Below are 14,014 nucleotides of genomic sequence, written 5' to 3'. Positions count from 1 at the left end.
AGTAGTCCCTTCCTTGAGCAAAAGGCGTGCACCGTCTGCAAACAGGACTACCATGACAGTGACCCTTCAGAATCGCAATATCAAAATTTACGACCTGATTTCCCGGTCGCGGTCCAATGGATGTTTCGCATCTCGTCTCGGAATCGTAAAAAGGGGGTACTTTTTCAGATCACCCTCCAAGAATACGGGTAGGATGCCCCTTTTCTACTCTCTCTCGGAAGAAACTTCCCCGACGAATTCGAAGGCCCGGGAAGAAAGGTCCCGTAATCCAGGATCGACTATGTGCAGTGTATGGATTATGTGTCCTTGAAGGAAAAACCTCCCGGATTTCGGAAAGAACAGGGTTTTTGCAGTGATTTTCTCCCAGATTCACTAAAACAAAAGGAGGGGGGTCTTTTTCATTGAAATATTACTGGAAAAGGGGTACATATGACATTTCGCTAACAAGAATGGGTACCCACCCATCCATGATCCAGGGACTGCCACCGCTGGGGCGTCTGAGAGTCAGAGTTGTGCGGGTGTTGGTGAAGACTGCCTGTACTGTCAATCTATGTTGATGGCCCTTTGATGCGTTCTGTTTTAGAGTAGATTCTTGCAGAAAATCCCCAAATGCTAAGTTCTTATGACCAGGATTCAGTGTGTTTCGAACACCTCAATTCTGGTCATAAGAGCTTAGCTTTTGGGTGTTTTCTGCAACAATTTACTCTAAAGTAGAAGACACAGTCGATACAGACGTAAGTTGGTGTGGTTTCGCCTGGACTGTTTGTTTTGTCGCCTCTAACTGACGCATCTTTTGATGTGTCCTGTTCAAAGAGTTTAAAAAGCTTAACGTTTAAGGCCTAAAAAGGGTACGAGTTCCGATTACGCTCAATTTTAGAATAGGTATGCTTAAAAAGATATTTATTTTATTTTTATTATTTTTTCGTGTGAGTGTCTAGTTCAAGTAGTTACGTTTTCCGTTGTTTTCCATATGGTCTCTCAGTTATTGGTTTCCTTCCATCAGAGGTACAGCCATTACAGATTGGAAGAACAGTTTTATATTGTCTTTTCAAGTTGATGTCAGTTTCCGCATCCACTATATATTTCTCTCTCGAATATATAAAACAAAACGTTTAGGGTCGGTAGTGAAAAACTAGGTGGGTTCGGGTAACCGAAACCAAACAATTTGTTTAGACCTAAACAAAGATATGTTCGGTTGTCAGTTTTAAGTTCTAAATGAATGAGACACTACTACTGCATTTTATGACAAAAACTGGCGGAGTTTGGGTGCGTCTGTATACGTGTAAGATGCATTACACAATTTAATGTTTTCATTTCTGTATATTATGTACATTAATTCACTACATACAGCATTATTTTTGGTCATCGGGATTCATAATTTATCTTCGATTTGTTACATAAGCAACATTTAATATTCTCATTTCTGTGTTAACATTGTCAGTATGAGGGCGCATTTTCAAAAATTCAGACAATTAAACAAATCACAAGACTTGCTCTGATTCTACCATTCAATGCAATGCATTAGTTATGTCTGTACTACACGTGACTGTGCTTTTGAATTTAGGTCTGGCTTACAATCACAGAATATCAATTTAGTAAATAATGCCGACATACGTAGTTAACAATAGTATAAAATCGTATTCAATAATGTAACAGAGTAAGTTATTATATACAGATTGGCACAGGCGGTGTCCGGCGTAGACCAATAGAATCGTTCTGTACGCAATTTTATTATTAGTAGGTTACTAAAAAATGTTTCAAATTTCAGATAGACTGAATTAATCAACCCCCCCCCCCTCCCCATCCATCACCACTCCCTATAAGGCCAAATAAAAAAAGTTGTTTGGTTCCGGTTAACCGACCCCCACCTACTTTTTCACCCCCGACCCTAAACCTATTTTTACATTTTCCAGAAAATAATAATAAAATCGTGAAAATCATGTGATATCCTGATCAGAACTTACAATTTGTTTTTGGCCTAAATGATAAAAAGCTAATAAGATATGCAATTATTCCAAGAATGTATTTGATAATAACAAATGTTTGCATTTCGCGAATATTATACTTCTAAGATGACAACATTAAGTTATTAAAAGATCAACAGTGTCAAATAATGACTAATTACAGACAGTTGGAAGAACAATGACGTGGTCACATTGTTTAGCTAGTTTTCAAATTTGTCAATGTCATTTGCATTGAATTAAGGCGACGACAACACTTCCGTTTTAATCATGTATGGTGCTGATTATTTTATCACCCAATCATTTGAGTATTGTATATTTTGTGTTTATAAGAATTTAATGAAATAATAAAATTATGGATTCATTCTTTGGAAGTTGGAGCTGAAGGCAACAGCTAGGCCTAGACAAGGAGCTTCGATCTGCTCCGTGGCCACTTCTAAATGATCCAGGTTCACCATGAACATTATTGTGTGTAGTTTGAGCTAATTCCATAAACGTCCAAGTCGATCCCGTGTACGGAGTGGAGAGAGAGTAACATTGGAGGGGGTTACATTAGAGCTCTCCCCATCTATTTGTTACAATACTATATATCTTTCGAAAAACACAACCGTTTTATAATTCATATATATAGCAAGTTCATTCTGTTAAATTTGAAACGTGATTTGCAATGTTTACAAATGCGCTTTTTACTTTATTTTGTATTGATATTTAAGAGTGAAGTTTACATTCGCAGATATGCTACTATGTTATATCGCGGACGACGTTAAATATACAGGTAAATTTGTGTTTAGACAGAGACGATTTTGACATTGACATTCAATTGATAAAAGAAATGTATTATGAGCATTGTACTTTCATCTCAGAATGTGTGCACAGCATGAAAGAAAATAAGTTGCGGGAGTTTTTTAATGGAAACTGCATTGCATTTTGCCTTGTAACAAATATCTGTATTTTGGAAGAAAATTGGCTATGAACAGTAAGCACTGTTGAATGATACATTCATTGGAACACATGTGGAACACATATGTTTAGACTGTTATCTACTTAGGAAGCTCTGACGTATGATTTCAAATATCATAAGTCAACATTTGCAAAGACACGTTAGTTTATCAATTGTAACTTTCAAGCTAACGCAAACAGATGGTCAGAAAAGGATGAATGTATCGTAAACCTTTCATTCTTAATTGGCAAATGTCCCATTCATATAAGTATTGGGATTTGAAGACAAAATGTCTTACAAACTATGCTCAGAAGTGAAGTTAATTTGAGATGTTTAAATGACACAGGAGATTAACGACGTCAAAGTCAAATCCTAATACGTCATTTTCTAAATGATGATTGCCTAAAGACGTATTCATGATTTGAAATTACGTCAAAAAACGATTCATATCATCTCTGGATAGATAGGATTTCACTTGGACATCAATAGTCACGCATCGATTAAACTAGTGAAGGATGGTTGGCAGTATTCCGTCAGCGTTTGAATTTTCTGTAACATGGTTGTTTAATACAATATGACTTCATACCTGGCTCCAATTTATATAGATATATGCTAGTAGTAAAGTTACTCATTTTTTTAAGCGAGTACGTAGCTTTCGTCCAAATCACTCACGCGTCATCAACATATATTATTAATGATGTTTTTACTGTTTTGTTTTTTTGATCTATAAATAGTCGATTTATGTACCCTATTAAAAAAAACACAATTGACATGCCTAATAGTATCAAAGAAAACATAAATATGTCTATAGAGTTTCAATTAAATAACACAGTGTTTTAAGTCTCACACTGGTCTTTTTGTTACAAATTAAAAAGCAAAATGTATTTCTCACTGTGCACACACATGAACACCACTGTCGGATGAAACAAGATTCAGACACAAAACTGTAGTGACACTAATACTTTCGAATTAGGTTGCAAATGTTTTAAGGACTATATATGGACGAAATTTTCCCTCTTAGGCCTAAGGAAAAATATTGTGTGGTTCCGATTATAGGTGGGGTGGGTGGACATTTTATTTATTTAATATTATTTTTTTTCATATGTGTGTGTCTAGTTCAGGTTTTCCATTGTTTTCAAAGGGGTCTCTGTGTTACTTATTTCTTCCTTTCATATATACATCCATTACAGATTGGAAGAACAGTTACTATTGTCTTTTTAAGTTGTCAGTTTCCGCATCCACTGTTTCTCGTGAGACTTCACAATTGTTGCCATTTTATTTATTTTTTTCCCCGAATACGTAAAAAAAAAGTTTAGGGTCTGCAGTGAAAAACTATGTGGGGTCGGGTAACCAGAACCAAACAATTATTTTTTTAGGCCTTTGAATAATCGATTTTGATGATATTGGCACGTTTTAACAATATACACGTAACTGATGAAACATTCCGAAATGAACTGAAATGAAGCGGGTGTTAATAATTCAACAATTAATTCTCAGGTTCCAAATTTGCATCAACATGCAAGGTTAAAGTGACCCGTTTATACATATCGTTGCGCTATCAAGCTAACAACAGTTTTCATCATCCAGATATTTATAGAGGTTTTATTTAATAATATATGCTTATACTTATGTGATTGTGAAATACCCGCGGAAAGTCATTAATCTAATTTATCATACATTTCCTCTGACATTCGATGTACATCCGCTATCATATCACAAATATACTTACGATGTATGGATACGCATTACTATATTTACCCGGAAATCGCAAATCTTTATTAGAGGGCGCACTTATGCACGCGCTATTAGTTATGAATTCGACCAATCCATGATCAAGCTAACCAGGTTGTCACAGAGTATTTCGAAACGACGGTCATTGTTAAACAACACTAATATTTTATTCTACGAAGCACATTCTGATGGTGTTGTATCGGAGAAAACTCGAATGTATGTGAGTGGAAGGAATTCTTTACTGTGTTATGCACATGCACGAGCGAGTGGTTTGTAGCTTGCTCTCTCTCTATGTATCTCATTCAATCATGTTAAGCCGCTTTCCCCGTGTTATCTTATAGGCTATAACTGGTATCTTGTGAAAAGGCAACAGCGTCCGTTCGGAATCATCAATTGGCAATAACGAAGAAGGAAGGCCTGGCGTGAGATTACTTAGATCGCTGTCGTTGCTATAAGCCAGTACGTCTTCGGAGGGGGAAAAACTATCGTTACACAAATAGTCTTAGATTTTCTTAAGACAAAGATCTGAACTATCTTATTCAATGGCGACTATGAACGAAGTATACATCCCATCCAACGTTGGCTGCCTGAATGTGACATATTGCAACGATAGCATGTACCCCGAATATTCCGATGGTGATAATTTCGTCACTAATTCGCCAGTTCATCCGGCAGCTCAAGTGATTCTTTGTCTAGTGTACTCTTTGATGATAGTTGTATGTGGAATAGGCAACGTTCTACTAGTCTTCATCTTACTCAGATATCGCAAAATGAGGACTGTGCCGAATTTACTTATCGCCAACCTAGCACTTTCTGATCTACTGGTAGCCCTCCTATCAGCACCGTTTTATCTGACCTCCTATATGATGCGAGGCTGGCCCTTCAGTGAAAACATCTGCATTGCTGCTGCCTACATAAATAGGATGTCTCTGTATGTTTCAACCAACTCTCTTCTTGTGATAGCCATAGACAGGTAAGATTTGCAATAATATACCATTTCATTATCATGTTTTTTGAATATTTTAGATATAAACTTCTTCCCATATAATCGACTCGAACAACACTTTTCTTATTGTCGATAGTGACGATACAACTAGCACACTAACTTTCCAATTCCATAGCTAGCTGGTCAACTTGAGAAATGTAAGCACGTGTTACATCATCGAAATTATCACATTAGAGGTGATACTAACAGTACGCATCACATTATTCACTTTACCAAATCAGAGGATATGCTCTATAAACACACCTTCTGTCAATGAGTTTGCTGTGAAATGCAATATCTAACCGACGGGTCATAACCAAACAGTCGAAATCTGTAATTAAATGTTCGTTGCCACGAATTTCCTGCCTCAGGAGGAGTATGTGCACCTATCACGACACAGTTGGTTCATTGTTTATCTTGGCATTTGTTAAAAGTCTTTATGAAACAGTAACGATTCATGCCGCGATTACTATTATAGGGCGGAGTCACTTATCCCCTCATCCTCGAGCATATCATCTGAAACCGAACAGAGAACTATATATGTTTACCTGAAGAAAAAAATTAAGTACTATAATATCGGAGTCTTGCTTTAAACGTAAATTGCAAAGTTAGATAAATGCCTACGTGAAAGAAATATTGTAACATTTTGCAAATACAAACACAGAGACGCGCGGGCGCGCTCACCCACACAGACCTTCCTGAAATAATACCTACAAGTTCAATCAAGGTAAATGGACAAAGTCACAAATTCTAATAGTTTTATTAAAGCATTTTTCTTGGATGGATAGCTCATCACTGCATTTTATTTCTAAAGTATCATTAACACCAGTAGGTACCTACACGTAGCTATTAGCCGTCGAACAAATGTCGAAAAATAAAATAAAAACCATAATCACAACACGTTACGTTTTATAGGTCAACAGTAAAGTTATTATGTACCATTGGTTTTATAAATTATTATCACGTGCTTGCTATACGACATCGACAGTAATACAGTGAGTAGCTACCATCTAAACCCAGAATATAAAAAAGTACAGTGTTGAAAAAGCTGTTCCTTTTCTCCACATTTCTTATACACTGCTAGCTAGTCTGTGAATGAATATCATTGTACTTTAGATAGCGAATCCATACAAAAACCAAGCCAATCAAGCATGATTACTTATGACTGTCTTGATTCCATAAGCTTATATGGGTTGCTTGAACAAGTTGTATCATACCGATAAATTGTAACTAAACGTGTTTTCCAAATAAATACAAATCACGTGTATGATATATCAAGTACATGGGTTCTTTCTCATTTTCATAGGTACAAATTATTTTGTTGTTATGAATATGAAATTTCTTCATTTGTCAGAAACATATACTCAACTCATATAATGACCACTTGTCAAAAAAGCATACAATTTTTCTTCTTCTAAGCTTAGCTTGTTAAAGCTAAGCTAATAAGCGTATAAGAGCACAATTGTTTGAAATCTTCTATCACTCTCATTCATTCTGTCCATTAGGAAAACGAGCTCTTGAAAGACGAACAAAGACGCATAGGTCTTAGATTTGCCTATTATGAAATTACAAAAAGAAAACGTTCAGAATCAAAGACAAAATCTGTGATGTTCTCTCAAGAGGCCTTTCTTATCTGTTCCACCATTGAAGTAAGTAAGGCCAAGATATGTGCCTGAATAGAACGAATGCATCAAGGTTTCGAATAATGTTTCTGCAGCGTCAGATTTTCTTTGTTCGCGAAAACAATGGAATCAGTTAATTCAGTCAATCGCACGAAAGAGTGGTGGTTGTCGAGGCAGAAATGTCCACGAGTAATAATACCAAAATACAGATATCTATTCGACATGTTTTCCTGTGCTGTTAGTATGGTACACTAGTGTTATGTATAAATAGTTCGTGGTTCACACACAGAATCAGGCAAGTCATTTTCCGTAAACTAAACAAAATGTCAATATTAATATCCCAGTGATTTCCTTTTCTCCTTTCCTTAACAAACACTTTATTGACATCAAAACAACCAAACTTATATTTCATAAAGATGACCTTAGCCTTTGTTATCATAACATCTAATGCCAGAAATAAATAAGAATGCCATTCATTTAACCTCAATGCCATCAAATTTATAGCACCTTCAAAATGAAATGCGCAATATCTAGTTAGTTATTTTTTCTGCCTGACTTGATAGGTAAAGTTCAAATTTCTATCTTAAATTGATAGGTCTCTTTGAATGAATATAACAACACATGTATGGTTGATGATATCGGATACAGTGGATTAAAACGAATACCAATTAACATCATACATGTACTGATTCCAATGAATAATGAATCCCAATTAACATCATACATGTACTGATTCCAATGAATAATGAATCCTTACAAATATATTATTGCTAGCAAAAGCAGGATTTATTACAGTGGCTTTGTACATCAACACTACAATCAGCCAGATTGCCTGCCTGATGCATACCACGTGATATACAATGCCTTGGCAAGATACTACAAGCTGACCTGGACAATTTGGGTTCTTGTTGCTGAAATTTCACAATCACACATTGCTGTGTATCATCAGATACGAGTTTGTGGCAAGTTTGTGCAACAGCCATACAAGTAGGGTACAACAAGCCGAGATTGGCCGATTCATGAGACTTTACTCGAGATAAACGTAATAAATTTCATTCATAACTTGTAACTACTGAAGTGTCGTTTACGCTTGATTTCACAAGGAACTGCACCTGGGCTGAACACTGTACAAGTACGACCGTTTAGCACAGTGTTCTCCGGGCGCATGAATCCGGAACTCCGGGACTGCGTTCATTGCTCTGTACAACCGACATTTGTAATAATTGCCGAAATTTGTAATAACGCCGATATTTGTAATAAAAATCTCGTTTTTCGAAATTTGTAATAAAACTGACATTTGTAATAGTTGCCGAAATTTGTAATAATTTCTATGAACGACAAATGTAATAAAAATTGCCAATATTTGTAATAAATTTCAGAAAAAAAATGTAATAAAATTGCCGAAATTTGTAATAAAAAATTACATTAAGGAGGGTCCTTCCTTTCACACTAAAACATGGGTTATCTAAATAAAGAAATACAATATTGCAAAAACATCACGTCAAACTAAAGTAGATTTAACAAGCATTAATTGAATTGATTAATATAATAATTAATTGAACAATTAAACAAGTTATTATTATTTCAATCAATCCGCATATATATATGTGATGAGGAAGTGCAAGAATGATTGAACAAACAAACGAACGAATTAACGAACAAAGAAATGAGTGAATGAATGAATGAATGAATGAATGAATGAATGAATGAATGAATGAATGAACGAACAAATTAATTAATTAGTTAATTGATGGGTGGATGCCATTCATTTGAAGGAACTAATTAATTAATTGATGGATGAATGAATGAATGCATGAATGAATGAATGAATGAATGGATGAATGAATGAATGAATGAATGAATGAATGAATGAATGAATGAATGAATGAATGAATGAATACGAACAAATTAATTCATGGATGGTTGGATGGATGGATGGATGAATGAATTAATGAATGAATGAATATACTCTGTGTAATTCTTAGCGGAGTTTTGTTATATTTTGCAAGTTGTCGGGATACTGAGCAATTCGACAGAATATATTAGAAAATATGTGTTCGCAAGACATTTACATGGAATTTGTGAGATTTGTCGCCATTGATGTGTATCGATTTGACTTATACCATAAGCTGTTTGAGTACAGCAGCCCCCTTTCATATCATTACAGTGATTTTCTTTTCTTCATCAATATATTCAATTTTAGTGGCGTTTTCAAGGATGTGCATGGTTTAGTGAGCTGTGCACCATAGGGAGTAGTTCATCATTTTAAATCTGATAGGGAAGGGATTTCAGGGATAGTTGACCAGTAGAGGCCGGGAATGAGTTCATGAGTTCTGATTTAGATGAAAGACAGAAAAAGGGGAAAATAACGTCTCCCCAATCCCTTTCTCTAAAATAATGAAATCTTATCTCCATTTCAATTAAATCATTATTTTGTGTATTTCAATTTTGAACTTGTAGAATGTTTTATAATAGCACAGCCAAATGTTGTTGTGGCCACTATATATAACATTACAACTTTTTTGTATATTTACAGAGACTTGTAATAAAATTACCGACATTTGTAATAAACTGACGAAATTTGTAATAAAATTGCGGACATTTGTAATAAACGAACGACATTTGTAACAAAATTGCCGACATTTGTAATAAACTAGCGATAATTGTAATAAAATTGCCGACATTTGTAATAACTATGACATTTGTAATAAAATTGCTGACATTTGTAATAAACTAACGACATTTGTAATAAAATTGCCGACATTTGTAATAAGCTAACGATAATTGTAATAAAATTGCCGACATTTGTAATAAACTATGACATTTGTAATAAAATTGCCGACATTTGTAATAAACTGACAACATTTCTAATAAAATTGCCGACATTTGTAATAAACTAACAACATTTGTAATAAAATTGACGACATTTGTAATAAACTAACGACATTTGTAATAACATTGCCGACAATTGTAATACAATTACCGAGATTTGTAACGACATTTGAAGTAAAACTGATAATAAAATTTACAATCAATGCCTCATCTTCACCAATCCTAGATTTCAACAAATTAAACACCTGGATCTAAGAAACTTTATTTAAATTCCCTGTGTAAGAACCTATTCTACAAGTTAAGCCAGGGAAGTTTTGCGCCGTTATTTAGCACCAAAAATGGATACAGAACTATATTGTTATGTATTTACTTCTATGATTCAAATCCAAAATTCTTCCTTTACATATCAGAGTTTATCGTTGGTTGGCCTATCACAGGCTCGTGTTAATAAAACCATCAAGCAAATATTGGCAAGCGATTATGTTTCTTTTTATACATAAGTACAATTAGTTCACGGACCAACAGTAATCGAAACTGGAAACTGGTGTGTGTGTCGCTAGACTTTGGTGATATAGCGATATACAGTATCCATAACACCAAGTGTCCATAATGTATGATGTCTGAAATATTCGCCTTTATGCATATTAATCTCTTCACACTCACGGACAAGAATATGTCGCTGTAGACTTATTGATATACTAACTAACTTGTTTTTAAAAATTACTCATACCAATTACTTCTCAAGCCATTATGAAGCTTTCAATTTTTGCCCCCAAATGCACCCTAAAATGGGTTGTGAAATCGCCGTTTCTAAGATTTCTGTAGAAATCAGTTTGTTGGTAGTCAACCGACCAGCTAACCAACCAACCAACACTTTGTCCGCAATGATTAAAATATATACATTCGATCATACAAGCACGAAGTGTTGATCAAGTGATGGATTGATGATGCTAGTTCGTATATTCACTCATCACTCAGAAGCCTTCACAATCACAAACAACTCATACACTTGTACTTGTACACTAGAGGAAGTAAGATTTAAGAACTAGATAAAATCAGGCTAGAAAACAGATTGAAATTACTTTTTAGCTACCCTCCATACGCCCGTCTTTCCATCCTCCGTCAGTCAGTCAGTCAGTCAGTCAGTCAGTCAGTCAGTCAGCCAGCCAGTCAGTCAGTCAGTCAGTCAGTCAACCAACCGACCAGCCAACCAGCCAACTAACCAACAAGTTATCTTTTGACAAACACGTCCGCCAATGATCAAAATTTACATTCGTTCAATAAAGCACGACGTGTTCATCAAGTGATGGAATTATGATTTGAACTGATGGGTTGGTACATGAGTACAGCTGGGTTTATTATGTAGGTACTAGTAGGTAAGTAGATAGGTAGATAAGTAGACTTATTATTGACTGATCGCATGATTGATTGATTGATTGATTGATTGATTGATTGATTGATTGATTGATTGATTGATTGATTGATTGATTGGTTGGTTGGTTGGTTGGTTGGTTGGTTGGTTGGTTGGTTGGTTGGTTGGTTGGTTGGTTGGTTGGTTGGTTGGTTGGTTGGTTGGTTGGTTGGTTGGTTGGTTGGTTGGTTGGTTGGTTGGTTGGTTGGTTGGTCGGTCGGTCGGTCGATCGATCGATCGATCGATCGATCGATCGATTGATTGATTGATTGATTGACAAAGACTCAAAGAGCCAAGTGGCTGACATAATTGTTGTAAATTAATTCTAGGAAGCCTGTAATGACGATATTTTAAATCCCTTCTAAGTTTAGAATGAGTAACTCCATTTCTTTGAAAGTCAGAGACGAACCCGCTTAACCTTTTTTTATTACAAATTTCGGCAGGTTTATTACACATTTTTTTCTGAAATGTATTACAAATATCGGCTATTTTTATTACAATTGTCGTTCACAGAATTTATTACAAATGTCAGTTTATTACAAATATCGGCAATTTATTACAAATGTCGGCAATTTTATTACAAATTTCGGTTTATTACAAATTTCGGCAATTATTACAAATGTCGGTTGTACATTGCTCCCCGTACTACTAGTACTCAGTGCAATGCCCATTTATCAGTCCTATATGGTCAATTTTCAACGTATCATTCCCTTCTTACTTAAATGTTGGTTATCCTAGTGGTTTTAAATGAGACTAGTAACTTTTACACGGGTCTAGAATCACCCGTTCACGTTCACTTAGTGCATGCTGTTCACGCTATGTCTGCCTGTTGGACTCACTTGATACCGTCAGAAAATACTGTTGCTTCATGGGAATGGCCTTATAAACAAGCCTATTTAGTGAACATATGGTTCGTCATTACTCATGAATTTGTATTACTGCATGTATCACACAGGCACAAATACTTGATACCCTAACTAATTTCAAACCTATAAGGCACTTTATCAAACTTGCGCATCTGAAGGGCTCCTTTTAAATCATAGAGACCTTGCATGAAACGAACCCACGTGATTTAGAACTAGGTTTCGGATCATATTACATAACGAATACTAAGAGGACTTCTGGATAAGAAAACATTTATAAAAAAAATTCGAATTGTGTAAAAATGTATATTGGCAGTCAAAAGAAAAAAATGGATAATAAGTCGCTAAAGTTAAGTGAAAAAACACCCATAAAATGAAATAAAGTTTAACCCTAAAAAGCACTATATACAGAACAAATTCATTCCTAAGGTTCAGATCATAGTAGAGTGATCCTTCAGTATCGTTGTTGTTCTGCTTGGATGTACATAGTAATAGTAGTCGGCGAAATATATATTCCTATTTCGATTGCCAGATCTGGCTGGCTCTTCTTCTGTCAAATTAGATATTTTTGATTGTTTCCTCATTTCGTGAATAGTCCGGCCCACACATTGCTCTCCACATCCCCTGCATTGAATGAAATAGTTGATATTTCCCGTGAAAAGGAAATCGGTTTTTTTTATTGAGAAACTGTCTGTTGAGAGGAAAAAGCAGACATCAAACATAGGCACCGACAGCTAATACAAAGAAGCACGTATCCTGTACATACGCACTCACGCGAACGAACGAACGTACATACATACATACATACATACATACATACATACATACATACATACATACATACATACATACATACAATATATTGATGGGTGTATACAGAAAATACTGAGCCGTACATTGATGGTTGTCTTGGAGATATTTAAAATGTTCGGTGACTTTGGCTGTCCATCTCATCATCAGTATATTGATTTCTAATGTCGCCGCAATTAATTGTTTGCCTAAAGCAAATTACAAATTAATGAACATACCCAGTAGGCAATGAACAATGATGTCCGATTTTTATATGTATTACCTGGGGAACTGAATGTGCTTTTTTGGAACTAAGAAAATACTCATTTTATCCCATCCAGTCTTTCAAGACACAAACAATCAATTTATCAATAAATCGCTGCTTGAGACCTCAGTGTGTCAGCTGACCTTCAACGATGACGCACTGGCGACAAGAAATTAATATAATACACGACGGAATCCTACCACTTCGAATTCAATATTTGTATGTCCTTTGGGAGAATAGATGAATGATTACAAATGTGGTGAATTCATCGCACAAATTTCATGCCTGATGCTTCAAATTGTCACAGGAGAAAGATGTTCCAAATGAAATTATTCAAATGAATTTTTATTTAAAATCGTACTGGATGCATATGTAACAAAATTATTACAAACCAACATATTTATATTCCAAATATAGTCTGACAGTGTACAACAACAACACATTCAATTTCACATTTTCCATAGGAATTCAGTAATAACCGGCTTATTGTTCTAAGTAAGAGAATTTGCAAACATGGGTGATATTTATATAATTATGTAACTCACAAGTACAGTGGAATACGTAGTTGACACACGTGTCTACAGTAACACAGCACATAACAAAGTTTGACAAACG

General features: G+C 35.2%; 1 protein-coding gene across 1 annotated transcript in view; it reads left to right on the top strand.

Annotated features, from left to right (window-relative positions):
- Positions 1 to 5,246: 5,246 nt before the first annotated feature.
- LOC144439279 (prokineticin receptor 1-like) overlaps positions 5,247 to 14,014 on the top strand; it is a 29,403-nt gene continuing 20,635 nt past the window's right edge. Inside the window, exon 1 of the mRNA XM_078128556.1 lies at positions 5,247 to 5,605. Coding sequence (XP_077984682.1) covers positions 5,247 to 5,605 — 359 coding nt within the window. The remainder of the gene's footprint in view (positions 5,606 to 14,014) is intronic.

This window comes from Glandiceps talaboti, chromosome 8 (assembly GCF_964340395.1).
Source record: "Glandiceps talaboti chromosome 8, keGlaTala1.1, whole genome shotgun sequence".
Lineage (NCBI taxonomy): Eukaryota > Metazoa > Hemichordata > Enteropneusta > Spengelidae > Glandiceps > Glandiceps talaboti.
Note: the sequence above shows the minus strand (reverse complement) of the source record. Positions and strands in the feature narration are given on the sequence as shown.